At 45.6% G+C, this 24055-nt stretch overlaps 1 protein-coding gene and 1 long non-coding RNA gene across 2 annotated transcripts; both read left to right on the top strand.

Moving 5' to 3' along the window:
• Positions 1–16365: 16365 nt before the first annotated feature.
• Positions 16366–22042, top strand: LOC115507524. The gene is made up of 2 exons (XR_004343243.1): positions 16366–16521; positions 21419–22042. It is a non-coding gene; the product is annotated as an uncharacterized LOC115507524 (long non-coding RNA).
• On the top strand, positions 20636–21141 carry KCNE5 (potassium voltage-gated channel subfamily E regulatory subunit 5). The gene has a single exon (XM_030305932.1). It carries the CDS (start codon positions 20728–20730, stop codon positions 21139–21141), a length of 414 nt encoding a protein of 137 aa, XP_030161792.1. The 5' UTR covers positions 20636–20727.
• Positions 22043–24055: the final 2013 nt, after the last annotated feature.

The following is a 24055-nucleotide window of genomic DNA, read 5'->3' as shown; positions in this document are numbered from 1 at the left end:
ACATGTACGTAAAGCGATATTCTGTGAAACTGTTTATGTGAAAAAACAGTATTAATGACTTGCTCACCAACTTTCTATTCTATTTCATTTATTTAAATTCCGGTTGTGATCCCCCCTATTGATTTCACAACGCTGTAAAATACTGCGGTCCAACAGCACTTTCTGTGAAGTTGGCAATGTCCTGGATCTCTCCTATCCCTTACAGTAGCCACTAGCCACGTGTGGCTGCTGAGCATTTGAAAGGGGTTAGTGTGACTGAGGAACTGAATCTCTAATTTCATTCTCCTGTTAGCACACCTCTAGGGAATTTGCAAGCCACTTTTGGAAAGCATAGGTTTAAAGCCCACTACCCTACCAAGTTTGTGAAAGAAAGCCATCCCCCTGCCCTCATTCCTCCCGCTTCCTCTACCTCAGAAGCAACCACTTTTTAAAAAATGATGTTATTTTAGGGAAAGAGGGAGGGAGGGAGACAGAATCTTAAGCAGGCTTCACACTCAGCATGGAGCCCAACTTGGGACTTGATCCCACGACTCTGGGATTATGACCTGAGCCGGAAGTTCAATCAACTGAGGCACCCAGGCGGCCCATCCACTTTTGACTCTTAGTGGATTGTTTTGGTATTTACTGACTTGTATCTACATAACGTGCGTGTGTTGCTACCTCTCTGCTTTGTCCTTATCCATTGACCTCTCGCGATACAGGGGCACACTTCCCATCCTGTCAGTATAGAAGTGTAATCAAATCAGTAAGTTTCAGTTAGAATAACTGTGCTAGTCAAGGCTGAAACGTGTGGAGGAAAGCTACGATGAATTCTCCTTTCCTGCACTTTGAACCCAATAGTGCTTATAAGAAGTCTCTCATGCGTTTGCTTGCTTTTCTAAGGATTTAACCCCAGTCTCTCCACCAAGTGTCCATATATCTCCTTTCAATGTTTGCAGATAGTAAGAATTCGAACAATTCTTCATCCCTGGAAGAAGTATCTCCTAGAACCTTCCAACCAATTTCAAGCTAGATCGTTCACCTTCCTTTACCTTAAGACTATCCCTCCATTAACTTAGAATCTAACTTCACTATCATCCTGAGAGTTCCCGTCACCTTTAATCACAGGTTGCACCTCCTGTTTCCTGTATCCCATGTCTTTTTCTTTGGATTATTTCCTCTTTTTGATGGAACACATCCCACAGTAGCTTACTGAGAAGGGATATATGGGAGGTACATTTGAGACCTTCAATTGATCATTTGCTTGGGTGTAGAATTCTAGATAGAACGTGTCCCCTCCCTGTTGAAAGCATTATTCCACTGACATTAAGCTTCCAGTATTACTGTGGCAGTTCAAGGGCATTCTGATTTCTCCCACCCCTTCCCTAAGACTTGATTTTTTCCCCCCAGAAGCTCATAAAATCTCCATGTTCTCTGTAATCTCATGACTGAGCTTTGCTGTATGTTTTCATCCATTGTGCTAGGGCCATTTCAACCCAGAAACTCATGTACATCTGTTCTGGGAAATTTTCCCGAGTTATTTCATTGACTTCTTTCTTTCCATTTTCATTGTTCTCTCTCTCACGTCTGTTGTTGAAATGGTGAATCACTTGGGCTGATCCTTTAATATTCTTTGTGTTCCTATTTTTCATCTTTTAAAAATTTCTGTCTGGGAGATTTCCTCTCCTGGCTCTTTCAAACTCCTGATTTTTTTTTTTTTATTTCTGCTATTGTGTTTACGATTTCTTTTTTTTTTTTTTTTCAAACAAAGACATATGTAATGATAAACACAGTTAACTATCAGCAAATGGCTATTCTTCTGGTTTTGGTTTTAGTTTTTTTTTTAATTTTATTTAAATCCAAGTTAGTTAACATATAGTGTAGTAACGGTTTCAAGAGTCAAATTTAGTGATTCATCATTTACATACAACACCCAGTGTTCATCACAAGTGCCCTCCTTAAATGCCCATCACCCATTTAGCCCATCTCCCCACACACCTCCTCTCCAGCATCCCTCAGTTTGTTCTCTGTATATAAAGGTCTCTTGTGGCTCAGTCGGTTGGGCATCTGACTTCACTCAGGTCATGATCTCACAGATTGTGAGTTTGAGCCCCGTGTCGGGCCCTGTGCTGACAGCCCAGAGCTTGGAGCCTGCTTCAGATTCTGTGTCTCCCTCTCTCTCTGCACCTTCACCACTTGTGCTGTCTCTCTCTTCTTCAAAAATAAAGAAACATCAAAAATTTTTTTTAGAAAGAGTCTCTTATGGTTTGCCTCCCTCTCATTTTTTATCCTACTCAGTGGAAAAAAGAAAGAAATCTTGCTGTTTGCAACAACATGGATGGAACTAGAGTGTATTATGCTAAGTGAAATAAGTCAGTCAGAGAAAGACAAATATATGATCTCACTCATATATGGAATTTAAGAAACAAAACAGATGAACATAGAGGAAGGGAATAAAAAATAACATGTTAACAATTTCTAAGAGCTGGAGTTTTTTGTTTGTTTTTTATACGTTCCTTTTTTGAAGCTTTCTGTTAGTGAATGGTAGGTTTTTTTTTTTTAAGTTTTTAAGCTTTCTGTATTCTGCAGAGCCAGTTTACAACTACTTGCTTTTTCCTGCTTGATGCTTGATTTTTTCTCTGTTCTTTAAAGGTTTGACAATTCTTGCCTGTTCATTTAAGAAGAAAGTACTAGAGGGGCGCCTGGGTGGCTCAGTCGGTTAAGCGTCTGACTTCGGCTCAGGTCATGATCTCCCAGTCTGTGGGTTCCAGCCCCATGCTGGGCTGTGTGCTGACAGCTCAGAGCCTGGAGCCTCCTTCGGATTCTGGGTCTCCCTCTATCTCGACTTACTCTGCTCTCCCTCCCCTGCTTGCACTTTGTCTCTGTCTCTCCAAAATAAATAAACATTTTGAAAAAATTTTTAAAAAAAGAAAGTACTAGAAAGCTGACTGGAAGGTCTGAAAGTGTGGGTGGAGCTTATGAAAAGAGTTTTGCTATCAGGTGATTTTGGCCGCGCCATTTGGCAAACCCCATGTCAGTATCTTTGGAGTTCCCCTCTAGGGTCAGCCCCCTTCAGAGAAGTCTCTTCCAATCTCTTGTATGGAGGGTTAACCTTGAACGACCAGTGTTCTGGGGGAACATGTACAAGGAGGTTGGGGGTTGGTGGTTTCTACATTCATCACACATACCATTGCTTAATTACCCTGTTTTCTGCACAGTTCCCCTGTGCTGTGCCCAATGTCTGCTGTTTTTTCTTCTTCAGTGTTCTGCTGTGGTGAGATGAGGGACAGCTATCAGCCCCATGGTATGGATGAGGCAAGTGGTTGATGGATGTGGTTTTATTTTGTTTCATTTCTTTAAAACAAAAACAAAAACAAAACAGCTGCCCCAGGCTTTGGCCTGCTATAACAGAATACTGTAGGCTATGTGGCGTAAACAAACATTTATCACAGTTCTGGCGGTTAGAGGTCTGAGATCAGGGGGCCCATAGTGTCGGGTTCTTGGTGAGGGCCCCCTTCCTGATTTTCAGACAGCCGGCCTCTTGCTATGTCCTCATGAGGCAGACAGCAGAGAAAGCAATGTCTGTGTCTTCTTAGAAGGGCGCTAATCGTATTCATGATAGCTGCATTCTCACGACCTCTTCACCTCCCAAAGGACCCGTCTCCTAATACCATCACATTGGGGGTTAGGATTTCAACATATAAATTTGGCAGGGAAGACACAAACGTTTAGTCTGTAACAGCAGCTTTTACCCAGTCTTTATTTTGGCTCCACCCTCTTTACCTCCACTTTTATTTTTATTTACTGATTTATTTTTAAATGTTTCTTTATTTTTGAGAGACAGAGGGCGCAAGTGGGAGAGGGGCAGACAAAGAGGGAGACAGAGGATCCGAGGCAGGCTCCGAGCTGTCAGCACAGAGCTCCACATGGGGCTTGAACTCAACGAACGTGAGATCATGATCTGAGCCCAAGACAGACGCTTAACTGACTGAGTCACCCAGGCGCTCCTACCACCACTTTTAGAAGCACCCGCTGCTGCCATTTCTGAAGCCTTTGGACATTTTATGATATATAAATTAGATTGGTTCTGTTTTCCCTACTACCCACTTAGGATTCTGTTAAGATTTGACTTTCCATCAGCCTCTGGCTTCCAAAACATTGTTATTGTCATTTCTATTTTCCCTGTCCTCACGGGTTTGCACCTTTACCAGATTTTATTTACAGTAGTTTTAGTGGGTTTTCTTTCTGGAATTCCTTTGTTGTTTACCCAGAAATCACCCCAAAGTTTATCAAATATGATGAAGTCTATATCTAAGTTATGAAGAAGTTCTTAGCTACACACCAGAATAGCTACACTTAGAAAAACTGACAATACTAAGGGATGGCGAAAATGTGCAATAAAGTATCTGAATTCTCATACATTGCTGGAGGGAGTAGAAATTGGTACAACCGTTTTGGAAAGCTATTTGACCAGGAAACTAAATATACATTTAACCGATGACCCAGCCATCCCACTCCTAGGGATGTACCCAAGAGAAATAAGTACTTTTGTCCACATACAAGAATGATTTGTAGCGGCACTATTCATAATGACCTAAAACTGGAAACAACTGAAATATCCATTACTGGGAGAAATTGTGGTAGATATAGCCATACAAGGAAATACTACAGAGCAAATAAAAAAAAATTAACTACTGCTACATGCATACAGATAGATAAATCTCACAAATAATGATGTTGTATGAAGGGAGCTGGTCACAAAAGAGTACTTTATGATTCCGTTTATATGAAGTTCAGGAGCAGGCAAAACAGACCTATGGTGATGGAATCCAGAATAATGGTTTTTCTCTGAAGGGGGTGGTGTTATTGCCTGGAAAGCAGCATGAGAGAATCTTCAGTCCTGCTGGAAATGTCCTGTATCTTTGTTTCCTAACATTTATTTTTGGGTTTTTTTTTTTTTTTCACAGAGAGAGGCAGAGCATGAGCAGGGGAGGGGCAGAGAGAGAGACACACACAGAATCCAAAACAGGCTCCAGGCTCTGAGTTGTCAGCACAGAGCCTGACGCGGGGCTCAAACCCACGAACTGTGAGATTATGACCTGAGCCGCAGTCGGATGCTTAACCGACTGAGCCACCCAGGAGCTGCATCCTGTATCTTTTTTATAGGAGCATCCTGTGTAGAGTTGGATGTGCCTGGCCCAGGCAGGAAAGATGGGTGCTATAGTGAAGAAGGTGAAGGGTGGGTGTATTTGCATACATTGAGGGAGAAAAGGATGAACCAACTCGGTTCATCATATTCCATCTGAAATGTGCTAATCCTCCAACTGCTCACTCTTTGGAACAAGTATGTGTAATTAATGGTGCAGGAGGGTCCAAGGCTTGTGTGATGAGGAACATCTTTGCAGGCCTGATTGGAAAGAAGCGGGCTTAGACAGCTGTGATGTACAGGGCCAAGACAACGTGCCTAAAATTAAACACTAAATGCAGATTAGCTATATTTCTTTTTTTTTATGTTTATTTGAGAGAGAGAGAGAGAGAGAGAGAGAGAGAAGATAGGGGAAGGGCAGAGAGAGAGGGAGACACAGAATTCGAAGGAGACTCCAGGCTCTGAGCTGTCAGCATAAAGCCTGACGCGGGGCTTGAACCCACGAACCGCGAGACAGTTGGACGCTTAACTGACTGAGCCACCCAGGTGCCCCAGATTAGCTATATTTCAATGTTTGCACCCACTTGTAGTTTCACTTGGGCTTAGTTTTTGGGAGATTCTCTCTTCCCGCTATTACCCCAGATCAGACCCTCACTCCTTTTCACCTAGAATTACTACACTGACCTCCTAACTAGTTTCGTGGCAAGTCTATCTATTCCTTCCATCAGTTTACTCCATCTTGTATATAAACCCGCCAGACTGACTTTGCTAAGATACTGCCTTGTTGATGCTATTCTTATTTAAATCAAAATGTCATCTTGGTATTCAAGTCCCTGGATGGAGAGATCTCTCTACCTATCTTACCTCATTTCTCCAGCAGGGATCCTCCATTCAATTCACTTCTGTGTTCTCCAGTGTGTCAAGCTCATCCCTTCAGGTGGTTCTTCACCCTGGCTGCACTTAAGAATCACATGGGAAGGGGGTGCCTGGGTGGCTCAGTCGGTTAAGAATCCGACTCTTGATTTCAGCTCAGGTCATGATCTCATGGTCTGTGAGTTCCAGCTCCACACAGAGCTTGCTGGGATTCTCTGTCTCCCTCTCTGTCTGCTCCTCTCCCGCTTACATGCTCTCTTTCAAAAATAAACATTTTTTTAAATAATCATATGGGGAGATTAACAATATCAACAACAAAAACCCAAACAAACAGAAAGCACCTCTTTTTTGGACTAAACCAAAAATGAATTCACATAAGAAAGGACAATCTTCATAGGTTACCAAGGAAGGAGGCTCCTGGATAAACGTTGACTCCCATAACCCACTCTTATTTGTCTGAGATTGGTATTTTTTTTGCTTTGGCAGACTATTTCCTTTGACACTTGAAACCCTGAGAGATTCCCGAGAGAATGAGACCTACAAGCAGGATGTTTCTTGGGAGACATTCCTGAAGGGTGGCAAGGATCAGAAACAGGCTCCAGTGGTGGGGCCACTCAACATCAACTCAGCTCAACCTAATTTGTATTTTTGCTTTGGGGTGGTAAGGAATCAATCAAACAACAAAGGTCAAGAGACTCCTGTATCTTGTATCTCTCCAGAGAGACTTCTGCAGCAGAAATCTGAAAATGATTTCTTTCAAAGTCAGATATTTCTTCATGTGCCCAGCTCTTTGCCAGCCCATGGTATTACAGGAGGCTCAGAATCAGATATACATATACACCTATATTTAGTACAGATGTGTCCAAGTATACTTTCTTCTTTATGGCCAACAGTCCTACCTTAGCTGTGACTTCAACGTTCCTTGGGATCGGGCGCTCTAACGCCCACATTCTGTGTGGGATGGTGAATGGCACACATCAACCCAGGGCAGTAGTAACGTAGCTCCCCAAGAAGGGGTAGGGGACAGGGCCAGAGAGGGAAGTCAGGAAGTCGTTCTGCCCAGACAGTGACTGTTGGAAGCAAGAACAACTTGAGGGAGTTAAGATCTGTCCAGTTGGATCCCCAGCCTTCCTCTGGGAAGGAATTTTAATCCAGATCTGCCTTTCATTAGCCATCAGGATTCCTGAAGGTGAGAGAATTAACCTCTCACAGGGAGTCTGAGTGAAGGAAAGGAGTCTTCTGTTTCATTTCAGCAGGAGCCTCTGCTTGGTCTGCAAGAGGTCCCTTGGGTGCTCTTTGCTTCTGGATTCGTCCCTTGTGCTTATGATGGAAATAAGAGCTCCCTCGATCCCATCTCCCAGGGTTGTGGGAGGTCTCAGTTGGCCTTTGGTTTTGCTCAGAGAAGAAAAACTCCAAACTGGCCTGGAGCTATGGGGATTCAGCATCGTGTCTCCAGGAAGAAGGCTGTGACTTTATCCTCTTAAAACTTTGTAACTTTCTCTCTTTAAAGTTTTTAATTCTTTTTAAAACATTTTTAAAATGTTTATTTATTTTTGAGAGAGACAGAGTGTGGGGGGTGGGGGAGGGGCAGAGAGAGAGGGAGACACAGAATTTGAAGTAGGCTCCAGGCTCTGAGCTGTCAGCACAGAGCCCGACGCAGGACTCGAACTCACAAACCGCAAGATCGTGACCTGAGCTGAAGTCAGATGCTTAACCAACTGAGCCACCCAGGCGCCCCTCTCTTTAAAGTTTTTTTAATTTAATTTAATTTAATTTAATTTAATTTAATTTAATTTTAATTTAATATATTTATTTTTTAATATAATTTATTGTCAAATTGGCTTTCATACAACACCCAGTGCTCATCCCAACAGGCGCCTTCCTCGATGCCCATCACCCACTTTCCCCTCTCCCCCAGCCCCCATCAACCCTCAGTTTGTTCTCTGTATATAAGAGTCTCTTATGGTTTGCCTCCCTCCCTCTCTGTAACTTTTTTTTTTTTTAAGTTTTTAAACATGGATTGGGCACTGGACTCTTCTTGGATAGTAGACATTTCTGTGGCAAGGCCCTCTTAAGTTCCAATGAAATTTCTTCTGTCTTAAAGCACGGCACTTAATCCGCCATACTTTTGAGCCCTGTCCTGTTTAGTATTGCTAGGTGGCTACAGGGCAGGCATGAGGAAGGTCTTGCACCATCAGTGCACAATATCAGCCTATGGGGGTGAATTAGAAGCTGAACTGTGAGCTGAAGACTAAGTGTATAGGAATTTGGAAAAGGGAGAGATCCTTTCAGGCCTCAGTTGTCAGGGAAGGCTTCCTTGGAACCTCCAGTCTGAGCCTGATGCTGAGGAGGCCAGAGTGACTCTCACCGGCTTCTAGCTAATAACAAAGAGGGCATATTCATCTGTAGCAGCATCCCTCCTGTCCCCATCAGCCTGCAAGAACAAAGTGGGGTGAGAGCAACAGCGATCTCATAGCTTGACATTCTAGACCAGAGATCTCTCAGAGATTCCAGGTGTGCCTGAGATAGCGATGCCCTCTGCCCTTCAGGTGGTTGCTTTCTTGTTCATTGATCCCGGGGCATCCTGTGTGTTACTGATGTGTGCTATGTGGTGAAAGCTCGTGGAAATACTCTTCTGGATATATCCTTCTTCCTGGAAGGCATTGGAAACACGGGGTCACAATTCTTTGCTTTCACGTGTGCGGTCCCAGGCAGACTGAGCCACCCAGGTGCCCCAATGTTTATTTATTTTTGACAGAGTGAGAGAGAGACAGAGACAGAGACAGAGACAGAGACAGAGTGAGAGCGGGGGAGGGCCACAGAGACGGAGACACAGAATCTGAGGCAGGCTCAAGGCTCTGAGCTGTCAGCACAGAGCCCGATGTAGGGCTTGAACTCATGAACCATGAGATCATGACCTGAGCCAAAGCTGGATAGTTAACTGACTGAGCCTCCCAATATATACAAATATTGAATCATTATGTTGTAAACCTGAAACTAATATGTCAATTATGTTTCAATTTTAAAAAAAAAGAAAACTTTTCATGAATGGATGACTGAAAAAGTCTAGACCTTGGAGAACGAGTAAAATTTGGATAATATGGAAGGGTTAAAAGTTTACAAGGAGGGGGCACCTGGATGGCTCAGTCGGTTAATCATCCCACTTCAGCTCAGGTCATGAACTTGCAGTCCATGGGTTTGAGCCCCATGTCGGGCTCTGTGCTGACAGTTCAGAGCCTGGGGCCTGCTTCAGGTTCTGTGTCTCCCTTTCTCTCTGCCCCTCCCCCACTCATGCTCTGTCTCTCTCTCTCTCTCTCTGTCTCTCTCTGTCTCTCAAAAATAAACAAACATTAAAAAAAAGTTTGCAGGGAAGAACAGAAAAAGTCCCACACGGTCATGGCGTGTGCCAGGCGCAATTTGGAAAATCAGCTGAGGGGCCCAGAACTGTGTTTTGAGGCAGTGGGAAATTAGCAAGCCCCATCATGCCTATTTAGCATAATGCTGGATGAATGAAGAGCCACTGAAGCATTATTGCCCCAAAACAAAGCCAAAATGAAAACAAACATATGGTAGTTGATACAACTGGTCTTGATTTTTCTCCTAGCATCTAATTATAAGTCAAGCTGCTCCTACTCACTGGGGCCCGATTCCAGTGATTCCTAAATGTTCCCAGATCATCTTCCAGCTCAGAGGCCCGCCCTGAAATCCCTGATGACGGAGGGGTGAAGGGAGGTGAGTCCTGTCGTTTTGCTTGCCCATGTGTTGTGGATATTGCTTCCCACTTGGAGAAAGGGTACAAGTAGTTATTTCCTACTCAAGACATCTCAAGTGTCGCACCCTCAGGGACATTTGCCGTGAGCTCTCTAAGGTTGAGTTGAATGCTCCTCTTATGGGTTCCACACACCACATGCTTATTGTTAATGAGGAAATAAGCCCAGCTGACATTATTGAGCATCTAATATATTCATAGCACTAGGCTAAGTGTTTTACATGCATTATCTTATTCAACCTTTGCCACAAAATCCTATAGTAAGCACTTTAAAAAATTTTTTTAATGTTTATTTATTTTTGAGAGAGAGAGACAGACAGAGTGCGAGTGGGGAAGGGGCAGAGAGAGGGAGGCACAGAATCCGAAGCAGGCTCCAGGCTCTGAGTTATCAGCACAGAGCCCGACACAGGGCTCGAACTCACGAACCGTGAGGTCATGACCTGATCCCAAGTCGGACGCTTAGCGGACTGAGCCACCCAGGCGCCTCTATAGTAAGCACTTTTTAAAAGATATTTTTAAGTGTATTTATTTATTTACTTATTTTGCGACAGTGCGAGAGCACGAGTGGGGGAGGAGCAGAGAGAAAGAGGAGAGAGAAAAATCCCAAGCAGGCTCTGAGCTGTCAACGCAGAGCCAGGTTCGGGGCTCCATCTCACCAACAGTGAGATCATGACCTGAGCAGAAATCAAGATTCGGACGCTCAACCTACTGAGCCACCCAGGCACTCCTATAATAAGCACTTTTATTATTATTGCCATTTTACAGAAGAGGAAACTGAGGGACAGCTCAAGGTAACAGCTGGTAGGTGGCCAAGCCAGGACTAAAATGCCAATTTATCTGAGGCTGGAGCTCTTGCTCTTTTCTTTTCTTTTCTTTTCTTTTCTTTCTTTTCTTTTTTAGTTTATTTATTTTGAGAGAGAGAGAGAGAGAGAGAGAGAGAGAAAGCGTGAGTGGGGGAGGGGGAGAGAGAGAGAGAGAGAGAGAGAGAGAATCCTAAGTAGGCTCCGTGCTGTCAGTGCAGAGCCCAATGTGGGGCTTGAACTTTCGAATGGTGAGATCATGACCTGAGCTAAAGGCAGACAACCAACTGGCCCACCCAGATGCCCGGCCCCTGCTTTTTAAAGTTTATTTGTTGGATCTGCTGCTCTTAAGTACTGTGCTTTACTATTTGCCTCTAATAGGGTCTTTACCAACACCCTGCTGCAATGGTCTAGGTAACCCCTGAACCCTAGAAAGTTAGCTCTATCATGGGAGGAAGCAAATCTCCTGTAGATCCCCCCTGCCTAACCATCTAAATAAAGCGGGTCCTGGCACAGAAACTGGCATTAAACGCTCCAGTTGAAAAACATTCTGAACAAAGAGAAAACAAAACCCTAGGCTTCCACCAGGTGGCGGCATGGGAGTCCAAGAGAAACGTGCCCTCGGGACTCTTCCTTTCCCACTCCTTTCCCACAGAATATCCCAAGCATTCTCACTGTTTTCTTTCCCTTTTCAGAGAAAAGTGAGTTGGTGGGAGAAACAGGTTTGAGATAATGTTCAGGCATGTATTGACACACATCTGACAATTTAATTTATGACCTTATGCTTTGGCCCCAAAGGGAAGGTTGATTCTACTCCACCCTTTCAGATTTATGCACTTCTTTGAAAGACCTCAACGTGGTTTGCAGACTCTTGTCACCAACGAAAAGTCAGAAATAAAATCTGAATTGCACAAGTCATTGAAGAAGGCTGTGCTGTGGAGTAGAAAGTCTCCCTGGCTGGATTCAGATGACTCTGCCATGAACTAATGGGGGACTTCAGGCAAGTCCCTTCTCTCTGGACCTCCATATCCTCAGCTGAAAAATAAGGAGGTGAGATGAGGCTTCTAACACAGAAGTTTTCCACCCCTCCACCCCCCCACCCTACCAGCCTCTGTACAAAGGACATTATACAGCAGCATTACAGCATGGCAGTAATAAAGATTAAGGACTCTGGTTCAAGTTTCATCTTGGCCACCTACAAGCTCTGGGGTTTGGGGCAAGTTACTTAACCTCTCTGGGCCTCAGTTTCCTCATCTGTATAATGGGAATGGTCCTGTACGTCCCTCACAGGGTTCTTGCAAGGACTGAGTGAGGTATAAAGTCTTATCCCAGTGCTTGGCACACAGCTATTCACTGAATAGCTTTCATTGAAAACTATTGTCACACAGAACTGACTCTCGCGTTTTAGCAACTCTATCTACACTTAGTTTGGATGTGCATTTAGTAATCAGCAAAATAGGGGGAAGGCTTTAAGTAATAAACCACGGTCAGTCTTGGCCCTTTCAGAAGTGTAAGGGCAAATGCGTTTCATGAGTACAAAGCAAGGCTAAAAGTAACCACAATCAATTGGAATCCTCATACATTGTTGGTAGGAGTATACAAGATACAAACACTTTGGGAAACAGTCTGGCTGTGTCTTCTAAAACTCTTTTTCCTATGACCCAGCATTTCTACCCCTAGGTATTTACCCAAGAAAAAGGAAAACATATGTCCACAAAAACACTTGTATGAAAACATTCTTAGCAGCTTTACTTTTTTAAAAAAAAGATTTTATTTTTAAGCAATCTCTACACCAAGCATGGGTGCTCAAATTCACAACCCCGAGATCGAGAGTCACATACACTATAAGCTGAGCCAGCCAGGCACCCCGCAGATTTACTTTTAATAGCAAAAACTGGACTTCCATCAGCAGGAGAAGGGAGAACGGATAAGCAAACTGAGCTATGATCACAACATGGAGTACCACTCGGCAATCAAAAGGAGTAAACCACTGGGGCGCCTGGGGGGCTCAGTTGGTTAAGCATCTATTGATTTTGGCTCAGTTCATGATCTCACAGTTTGTGAGATCGAGCCCCATCTTGGGCTCTGCGCTGATAGCACGGAGCCTGCTTGGGATTCTCTCCCTCTCCCTTTGCCCCTCTCCCCCTTGTGCTCTCTCACCCTCAAAATAAAGAAATAAACAAATCAATGAAAGGGGCTAAATACTGTATATACGATGACAGGGATGATTCTCAAAAACATCAGGCCTAGTAAAAGAAGTCTTATACAAAAGAATTCATACTATATGTTTCCATTTATATGAAGGTCTGTAACAGGCCAAACCAACCAATGATGGGAAAAAAATCAGAAGAGCGGTTGCCTCTGGGGGTGAAGGGAAGGGAAAACCTGAGAAGGGATAAGAGGAAGCCTTCTTGAGAGATGATAGTGTTCTATATCTTAGTAGGTGGTTAAGTTACACCGTTACATTTGTCAAAACTCAGCAAAGGTACAATTAATGCTTGTGCATTTCATCTTATGTATATTTTACCTCAAAAGGAAAACAAGAATAAGCGAATATTGAATTCAAGTTAAGGATAGGCATGTGGAAAGTGCTTAGGAGTGGGGAAGTGTACTGGGGTCTGCAGTTTCAAAAAGACAATGGACAAACGGAGAGATGGATAGCTGATGGATGAATAAAGGCTACGATAGGAAAACATTAGTGGTGGAATCTAGCCAGTAAGTAACAAGGTATCCACTGGAAAATTCTTCCAACTTTGCTGTGTGTTTCAAATTTCTCATAATGAAGTTTTTTCTTTTTGGAAAAAAAAAATGTAACCACAAGGTTTTGTATCCTGCATGGAGTGATTTTTTTTTTCCCAAATGTAAAAAGGCTTCATTGGAGGAAGGCAGACCACAAACCTAGGTAAATATTTCCTGAGCACCTGTGATATACCAGGCACCGTGCCAGACTAGGCCAAGGCTACAAAGAAGAAGAACACAGCACTTGCCCTCAAAGGGTCTGTAGGGACCATCTGACAAACACACATGTCACTGTCATCCTACACTGTGGAGATGCTAAGGCGAGTGAAATTTCATCTAGTAGAAAAAGCGTCTTAATTGTTCTTACCACAAAAAAGAAGTGATAAGTATAGAACGTGATTGACGTGTTAGCTAACACGACAGTGGCAATCATATTGCAATATATAAATATATCGAATCAACACACTATATACCCTGAACTTACATAAGGTTATATGTCAATTATGTCTCAATTAAAAAATAATAACTAAAAAAGGAAAAGTGCCTGGCATTGAAGACATGTGGGTAGTTATTGCTGCAAATATGATTGGAAGGCATTTCCAATCCAGAACCCACAGAGAGTCTCTCGAAGGCCACACTAAGGTGATAATTTGGCGATCCAGTGGGGCCCATTCAAGAATTTTAAGCCAACAAGTAACATCCTTGGAAAATTGATGGGAGAAAGGGGGCAGCTGCAATAGATATCTTTGCTTTAGAGGGGTTGGCGGGCAAGGGAGTTTTTCATGTACCTTCGATGAGCAGAGGGAACTGATGGAAGCTCCCATGGGGAGGAGGGCAGTTCAGAATGACCCAGGGCACAAAGGGACGAGATTCTGGTTTCACCTTCATGGAAACAGGCAGCTGTTTAGTCTATGCCCCTCTCTTCCTTCTTTGCTCCATGATGTAGTGGCTCTGTAAGGCTATAATGGTTATTTACAGCTCGCATCTATTCTTTTTGAGTTTTTATTTATTTAAGTAATCTCTACATATACAATGTGGGGCTCCAACTCACAACCCTGAGATCAAGAGTTTCATGCTCCTGTTAGTGGGAATGCAAACTGGTGCAGCCGCTCCGGAAAACAGCATGGGGGCTCCTCAAAAAATTAAAAATAGAACTACCCTACAATCCAGCAATTGCACTACTAGAAATTTATCCAAAGGATTAAAAAATGCTGATTGGAAGGGGCACATGCACCCCAATGTTTATAGCAGTGCTATGAACAATAGCCAAATTATGGAAAGAGCACAAATGTCCACTGACTGATGAATGGATAAAGAAGATGTGGTGTATATATACACAGTGGAATATTACTCAGTGATGAAGAAGGATGAAATCTTGCCATGTGCAACAACGTGGATGGAACTGGTGGGTATTATGCTAAGGGAAAAAAGTCAGAGAAAGTCAGATATCATATGATTTCACTCATGTAGAATTTGAGAAACACAACAGATGAATATGGGGGAAAAGAAGGAAAAATAAGATAAAAACAGAGACGGAGGCAAACCATAAGAGACTCAAATACAGAGAACAAACTGAGGGTTGATGGGGGTGGGTTAAATGGGTGACTGGGCATTAAGGAGGGCATTTTTCGGGATGAGCACTGGGTGTTGTAAGAGATGAATCATTGGTTTCTATTCCTGAAGTCAAGACTACACTGTACATGAACTAGAGATTAAAAAAAAAAAAAAAAGTTTTGTGCTTTTCTGACTGAGCCAGCCAGGCGCCCCTGGCCAGCATCTATTCTGATTGTTAGTCTACTCTGAATGGTCAGTGCCCAAGACATAATGATCTTAAATATTTTTTTTAAATTTTTAATGTTTGTTTATTTTTGAGAGAGAGAGAGAAAGAGTGTGAGCGGGGCAGGGGCAGAGAGAGGAGACACAGAATCTGAAGCAGGGTCCAGGCTCTGAGCTGTCAGCACAGAGCCCCATGCGGGGCTAGAACCCACGAACGATGAGATCATGACCTGAGCTGAAGTTGGACACTTAACCGACTGAGCCACCCAGGCGCCCTGCTGTTAAATATTTTTAACATCACTCCTACCCACCTCATAGGGTTGCTGCAAGGTTAATATAATGTATGTAATCTGCCCAGCACATGCTAAGTCTTCAATAAATGAGGTCAGGGAACCATATCTGATGCTCCAGTTTGTGGCTTGGAATGTAGGGTGACCTCAGCACAAGCCCACCAAGACCCCCAATAGTCTCTAAAGAAGGCACTTGAAGCCCCTAAGGCCCATCCCAACCCACACATATTGTGATCTTTATCAAACCCATCTCCACCCCACCCCCACCCAAATACCATGCATATTCCTATGGAACAACTGAGAAGCCCCAGTGGGACCCAGTCAGTCTCTCATTTATTCTCCTCTGTCTTTTGAGAATGGATCTGCTGTGGCGGCTGGCAGGCCACACCCTCAAGATGGTGCCACCAGGAGCACGTAGGGTGGGTTGCCAAAAAGGTGAGCTCAGACCACCTGAGATCTTCCTTTTTTAAAAAAATGTTTATTTATTTATGAGAGAGAGAGTGTGTGCGCGTACGTGAGTTCGGAGCGAGGGGGAGAGAGAGAGGGAGACAGAGGATCTGAAGCAGGCTCTGCAGCAGAGAGCCTGATGCGGGGCTCAAACTCATGAACCGTTGCGATCATGACCTGAGCTGAAATTGGACACTTAACTGACTGAGCCACCCAGGAGCCCCTGGGCTCTTCCTTTCTCAAACAAGGCTTTGGGCTCTAGTGATTAAAGTTTGGGTCCAGAGTCAGAATTCTCTCCAAGCCAGAATTCTGGTGAGACTTCAAGCCCACTGCTCATTTCACTCCAGATCCTTGTGCCCCCTGCTTTTTTGCAGTTCACAAAGCAGCTGTAAGTGTTATGAAGCCACAGATAGTTCACCAATGTGACTCGTTCATCCGTGTGTCTCAGGCTCAGCACAGTACCTTGCCCAGTGGAACATGTGATAAATACATGTGATAAATATTTCTTGAACGCATGAATGAATGAATGATTCTTTCTCAGTCTGTACTTCAGGCTTCATGAAGCCTTCTTTCTTCCCCTTCCTCAGGGCCCGTTATGGGTTTGCCGGCCTTCTGGACTCTAACAGGGCTTACCATCTGTGCCCGTCCTTTGGCAAAATTACTTCCCTCTGTCGACACACTCGATTGCCATCCAGGAAATAAGTGAGTTCTGGACGATAGATAAACAGATGATTATTTGATAGGTATGGGGTAGGTTTAGAAAGGGGGGGTGGTGGAAGGGTGGGGAGGAATGAGATCTAATCTTCATCTGATGGATTTGCAGTTTCATTAAGTGTGGTGGGGAAATGGGGTTGGCATCTCAGCCATTCAGGGCTGGCCTGGAACTGGGATCTGAAGGGATGCACAGCAGCTCCTTGAGTGAAAAGAAAGCCAGATCCCCCCACACACACCTGTTATTTTTTTCTGAGGGTTGGGCCTTTTTAAATTTTACGAGTAGTCTCCATTCCTGTCTCCACCCCCTTCTACACATCTCCCGCTCCCCATTGCCAGTCTTCTGTAAGTTAGTGATGTGCCTTCCCTCTCGCAATTATTTCATTTAACGGAATTAGAATTAGCTTTGTATGTATCCATTGAAACATTATTTTGAATAGCAAAAGCCTGGAGATAACCAGAGATCTAACAATAAGAGCTAATTTACGTATATAAAGGGAGATCTATGGTCTTAAATACTGTGCGGATAGTACCATGATGTTATAAAAATAGTAATTGATATAGGAAAAATTCACAAGATGTTTTCCTTAAATGCTTATTTATTTATTTATTTTTGAGAGAGAGAGAGAGAGAGAGAGAGGGAGAGAATCCAAAGCAGGTTCCAGGCCCTCAGCTGTCAGTACGGAGCCCAACGTGGGGTTCGAACTCACCAACCTCGAGATCATGACCTGAGCTGAAGTCAGATGCTTAACCAACTGAGCCACCCTGGCTCCCCACAAGATGTTAAGTGAACAGATAGGTTACCAAACAATGATGTGTGCACACACATGTGCATGCTATTGGTAATTTTTTTCTGGGCGTTTTTCTATTTTCTAGATTTTCTGTATTGAATGCTGGAGTCCGAGTTAAGGTACCATGAGGAGGGCTGCATGGTAAAGACTCTGAGAGCACGAACAGGGGTATCAGACAAGGCTTCCTTCAGTCAGTGGATTTTGAGGAAGGTGAAAGGCACAGAGCATTGGAGAGGAACTCAGGGAAAATGCGGTTTTTCAGATTCAAGAGGGAAGAAATGGTGCCCATTGGTGGTGAGGACCTCAGGCCTACCAAAGATTGGACTTCATGAAAGAAGCAATGGGGAACATCACTGAGTTTCTGAACATAGGGCTGAATTGATGGAAGTGGTATTGAAGAATTACACACGGTCTCCGACTTAGGATGGCTTGACTTAAAATTCTTTCACGTTACGATAGTGCAAAACTGACTCACATTCTTAGAAACTGTACTTCCAGTTTTGAATTTGGATCTTTTCCTGGGCTAGCTGTATGTGGTATACGATTCGCTCTCATGACGCTGGGTAGTGGCAGTGAGTTGCATCACTGGGGTAAATAACCAATATGCTCTGTGTAACAGCCATTCTGATTTCAGTACAGTATTCAGTAAGTTACATGAGACATCCAACACTTTATTATCAAATAGGCTTTGTGTTAGATGATTTTGCCCAACAGTAGGCTAATGTAAGAGTTCTGAGCACTTCGAAGGTAGGCTATAGGCTAAGCTGTGATGTAGGTTGGGTATTAAACACATTTTTGATTTAAGATATTTTCAACTTGTCATGGGTTTATGGGGACATAACCCCATTGTAAGTCGAGGAAGAGCTGTATTCCAGCCAGAGCCGGGTGGATTGGGTTATAGGCAGGGAGATCTGCCAGGAGACTCTGCCGTTTGCATATTTGACTTGAGGTAATGAGAGCCTGGATTAAGCTTGTGGCAATAAAACCAGAAAGGAAGGGGCTGATGGATCTGAGAAAGGATCAGAGCCAGAGATTCAAATTTGGCTAACTATATGGCAGGTGGTCGGCGAAACCATGTAAGGAGACACTTTCCAAGGAAATGGATGTTAAGAGAGAAAAGCTGAGGGCTGAGTCTTCAGGGATTCCAATAGTTAATGAGAGGAGGAAAGAAGAGGAGCCAGCAAAGGAGACTGAGAATGATGGGTCAGGGAGATAAGAAGCGAAACTTGAGAATGCAATGCCATGAGAGCCAAGGGTAGGACACTTACAGGAAAGAGTGGGTGGCTGATGGTATCAAATTCATCCTCGAGGTCAAAGACTTAAACTGAGCAGAGACCCTTGAATTTGGTCAGGAGGTCATTGGTGAACTTACAGAGAGTGGTTTGGCAAAATGTCCTGGATTTTAGATTCCAGGGAAGAGAGAGGTGGAGAAATGGAAGCAGCTCATGGGTACCATCCATGTGACAAGAGTAATGTGTTAGGACTGAGAAGAACAAGGTCAAACTTGCTCATTCCAGTCCTGCTTCTTAACTGAACTTGTTTCCTTTTCTGAAAATGGGAATAATCCTATTAGCTCATACGGCTGTTGAAAGTACAATACAAATTTAACGATTATTTTTATGCTACAGTGAAGGGGCTTCTTCCTTACCTCCCCTCACCCCACCCCCCAACCCTAGATATTTCTGGGCATGATGTAACAGATAAGAGGAGTCTGTCAGCTTATCAGTCCTGTCCCTAGGTTGATACTGTTTTGAGAATTTGCTAGGTATGTCCTCTGGCATTAGTCATGCCAAATCACTTTAACAATTGTTCCCTCAGCCACTCTGAGGTGAGGACACTGAGGCAAGGTGGTTAGGAGGGAGTCAGTGGTCAGGGTCACATGGAATGTTTCTGAGTCCTGCAGAAGCTGGTAAGAACGGCTCTGTTTGAGACCCTGGATATAGTGCCCTGGGGTGCCAACCTCACCCCAACACACAGAAGACTGCAATCCCTGAAGGGTGGCTGGGGCAGAGGCACACGAAAACTCTCACTCTCTCTCCTCTCTCTCTCTTTTAAACCTTCCTTTTTAAACCCGTGGCTCCTGCAGACTGAATGGTCCCTGGACCGAAAGGTCTTGAGTGGGCAGCTTGATTTTCAAGGTGTGCATAAGGGCATATCCTTTTTTTCATTCATTCTATTCTCACCGGACAACCAGATCTGATCAGCACTACCTCCTGTGTTTTTCTACTCACTGCCTACAAATTAATCCTCTGAGCATGATTCTTTTGTGAAGCCCAGACCTTTTGTAGTTTAACATACTGTGGTCTGATCATTCGTCTTAGTGCCTTGTTTTCCCCTAAAAGAAAATACCCTCTGGGGAAAATATGGCTGCCCCACAAGACTGCAGGGCCTAGACCTGTTACCAAGCCCTAGGGAGGCACGGGGCTGGGTGCTGACCTAACTGGATGTAGAGGCGGCAGGTGCACATATTTTCTAGAACTTGCACTTTTCAGATCCTGAGATGTCTAGAGAGTTTAGTCAATGGGCCTTGTTACGGTGTGTGTTCCTTTTAACGGAAGAGCTTGGTTTCATTTCTGGGAAGAGGGCTTGACAGAGGGAAACAGGGTCATATCATGGATAGTATAGTCACATGCTAAGATGTATAGGCCTCTCTAAACACGTGATAGGAGGTCAGAGCAGGGGTACTTCCAAGGAAGCTCCTATATTGTCAGAAACCTTTCTGGAAGGCCAAGGGTTCGTCCTCTGCTTCAGTCACCAAATCCATCCTGAGCATCTTCAGAATAACACGCTCTCTCCTCCGGGCGCGGGGGACGGAATTAGGGCTGGAAAGATAGGCCAAGGTCCTGGTCTATGGGAGCAGAAGCCATCAGATGCGCGGGAGCCGTCTGGCCTGCCTCCGTTGCGGCAGAGCTGACGGAACCCTGGGGCATGGCTTGCCTTGGGGGGCCAGATGCTGTCTCTGGGCCAAAGCCGGGCCTGCAGGGCAGGTGGCCAGAACTTGGAAGGAATTCTCTTCCGCAGCCCAGGGTCCAGGCTTGGCCCCAGCAAGCCGCCCCGCCAGCCTCTGCCGCCTGGGGCCTCGTGCATTCCGCGCCCCCGCCCCTCCGCGCCTCTCCGGGCCTCGCCCCCTCCTTTGTCCCCTTCTCCTCCCCCCACCAGCTGTCCCCTTTCCCCAGAGCGCCGAGACAGCCGGAGCCTGGGAAGAGGCGGCCTCGGGCCGGAGGGGGCGTGGTGGGGAAGGGGAGGAGGGCGGGGGTGAGGGGATAAGGAGGCCCGCGCGGCCCGCGCCCCCAGCCACTGCCCGCCCGGGAGCCCGGGTGCCGCTGCCGCCTCCCGCTCGCTTCCCCTCGCCCAGGGGGGAAAGGTCAGCAGCGTCCTGGAGCCGCCGTGTCACTCCCCGACAGCCATGAACTGCAGCGAGAGCCAGCGGCTGCGCACCCTCCTCAGCCGCCTGCTGCTTGAGCTGCACCACCAGGGCAACGCCAGTGGACTGGGCGCCGGTCCTGGCCCGAGCATGGGTATGGGGGTCGGGCCCGACCCGTTCGTGGGCCGCGAGGCGACCAGCGCCAAGGGCGACGACGCCTATCTCTACATCCTGCTCATCATGATCTTCTACGCCTGCCTGGCCGGGGGCCTCATCCTGGCCTACACCCGCTCCCGCAAGCTCGTCGAGGCCAAGGACGAGCCGGCCCAGGCCTGCGCGGCGCACGAGTGGGCCGCCGCCGACGCCGAGACTGCGGCCGGCTCGCCGGCCCAGGGCCGCCGCCAGCTTGCCCCCGGGGCGCCGCCCGCCCCGGCCCAGGGCGCCGAGGGGGTCTAGAACCCCCTTGCTCTCGCGCGCGCGCCCTCCTGGTCTCCCGCGTCCCCGGGCGCGGCGCCCGCCTTCTCCTTTCCTCCCCTTCCAGGTGCCGCCTCACCTGAGGCCCAGACGGGGAGAGGCCCGCAGACCTCGTCTGACAGGCCCTGGAAGGAGCACCACCCTACCCACCCCCCAGACCGCTTTTTCCCTCCTAACCCTCCCACCCGGCCACCCCATGCCTACACCCCTACCCCGCACACCCAACTGCACTAAACTGCCTCTGCTCTCTTGTCTTCAGACAGCCCTGACACCATGCTCCAGCCCCCTGGGAACTGAATCCAACACGTCCAGCACTTGGCATTGAAGTGAAGCAATGAAGTCTATCACAACTCTGGGCCGTCTAAGCTTCTCCAGCGGCTGCCAGGGACTGCTCACTCCACGGAGCCAGCGGGCTTGCCCTCGCTGCCAGGCGGGCCGCGGCAGTTCCAGCTTCCTGTTGCCTTAGGGACCGAGACAAAGAAAAATGAAGAGACCCCAGACATCTTTCCCCTCCCTCCCTCTTGCAGCAGGGAGCTAGCAGGACACTAGGACCAGTCTGTGGGCTAGAATGGACTTCATGGGGACTGAAGGGGGAGGGAAGCTGCAAGGGGAGGGGAAGATCTATGACCCCAACTATATGCCTTTCTTGCATCCCGCTGTCATCCCAAAAGTAACTGGCCTGATTTTTAGCAGTGTGGCCATCTTCTGGTGTGGGTAACCGTCCCTGGGTGTGTCACCTCCATACCTCCAAATGCCTCCCCTGTATCGATTCAGTTGCCATTGCAGCTGTCTGCTTCATGTATGGAACAGGAGGCTCAGATGTTTCCCTCCCCTGTAACCTGGGGAATATCGGAGGCAGGTAATAAAGGTTGTTTAAGCAATAGCCTAAGACTCTTCTCTCAACAATCCCAGGCTTGAGACCCAGTACTATACAGAAAAGGAATCTTTTTGCTTTTGAAAATGATGTTAGATTTGAGGGTTGGATTGTTGCAATATTTAGATCTATATATTCAATTCCAATACCACAGATGTGATTGTGGGTGAAGAAAAGGTTGATATGGTTAAATGGGTTTTATTTTGTTTTCAGCTGTTTCAAAAGTTGTAACTGCTTTCTTCTCTTTTTTTTTCCTTTAATTCTGAGCCACTTTGAAATATCACGGTGCTAAGTAAGGGTTTCCCACTTAAGTAGTTTTTCAGGATACACTTAAAAAAGTCTTTTCATACCCATCCCTATTAACTATTATCAAAGGTAAGTTTTAGAAGCCACCTTTGTAACTCTTTTTTTAAAAAAAATTAATGTTTATTTATTTTTGAGACAGAGACAGAGCATGAACAGGGAAGGGGCAGAGAGAGAGGGAGACAGAATCTGAAGCAGGCTCCAGGCTCTGAGCTGTCAGCACAGAGCCCAACACAGGGCTTGAACTCACAGACCGTGAGATCATGACCTGAGCCGAAGTCGGGAACTTAACCGACTGAGCCACCCAGGTGCTCACCTAGGGGCATGTGAGAGGAACAATCCCCAGCCATGTATTTCAAGTACAACCATGACCGTCATTTTTCTTGCATAAATGGGGACACAAGGTTGTTCTGACAATGAAGCGTAATCACTGGTTAGGTGTTGACAAATCGGTACCATTTTTCATAGACATTAAACATCTTGCCAAGATTTATATATAAAGGAAGCTGGGAGCCACTGGGACGATGCCCATAATTAACATTAATTGCCAGCTGTGGGCAAACAAATCCCACTGCAAAAATATTTCTGTTTTTAAAAATATTATTTTTTTAAATGATGTTTACAGTACCTGTGAAGAACACGTAGCAAGAGGAGTGACAGAACTCTCCAAGTGAGAAAAGTGACCTGGCCTGGGGAGAGCGATTTGCTCTACTGTCCAGTCACTTTTTCCAAATACATTCAGGGTTGAGACTGTGTCCCAGAGAGTAAACTTTCCCAGAAGACTGGGCACTCGAATCTCTACCGGCCAATGGGGGTGTCAACAGCATGGAAGGGATCATATTGTGGTCGGCAAAAGATAGAAGAAAGGACAACCAGGGCTTGGCAGAAAGGACAACCTGAATAGCCTGAGCTGACTGTATAAGTTGGGAAAATGTTAGCCTTCTCCAGAATGTGATTCTAATAAATTGGAGTGAGTTCTTTTTTTTTTTTTTTAATTTTTTTTTCCCAACGTTTATTTATTTTTGGGACACAGAGAGACAGAGCATGAACGGGGGAGGGGCAGAGAGAGAGGGAGACACAGAATCGGAAACAGGCTCCAGGCTCCGAGCCATCAGCCCAGAGCCTGACGCGGGGCTCGAACTCACGGACCGCGAGATCGTGACCTGGCTGAAGTCGGACGCTTAACCGACTGCGCCACCCAGGCGCCCCTGGAGTGAGTTCTTTTATCAACCCACCCGGCAAGTCTATTTCTTCTGTGTAAGCAGATCCTGTTTTAGGTCAGGTCAGATCATTGCTCCATAACAATAATGAAGAAAAAGACCCATGCTTCCTTAATTGTAACTCGAGGCTTCCAACAGAGCACGACTAGGAGATGTTTTGAGTTCCAATGTCTGGAAGTGCTCATTGACAGCGCAAAAATAAATGGAAACTTTTCTTCCATTACGCACATAGTTCTGTGTTGTCGACTGATTGACTTTTCTAGAGGGATATAAATGGGGTCTTTCGTTAGTTTGTAGTTACCATCTTTTCCTTTTCAATTTGCCATCTCTTTTGGAAAGCAAGGATCTGCACATGATTTGTACCAACAAAGAGAAAAGGGACTGGGCAGCTTTCCAAACTATCTTGCCTGACGGCTAAAGCAAATGCCCCACAGTGTGGTGGAGAGCACAGGACCAGAATCAGAAGGACTGAGGTCCAGCCCTGGCTTTGCCAATTAGA

This window comes from Lynx canadensis, chromosome X, assembly GCF_007474595.2.
Source record: "Lynx canadensis isolate LIC74 chromosome X, mLynCan4.pri.v2, whole genome shotgun sequence".
Classification (NCBI taxonomy): Eukaryota; Metazoa; Chordata; class Mammalia; order Carnivora; family Felidae; genus Lynx; species Lynx canadensis.
This window is presented reverse-complemented; position numbering and strand designations above follow the sequence as displayed.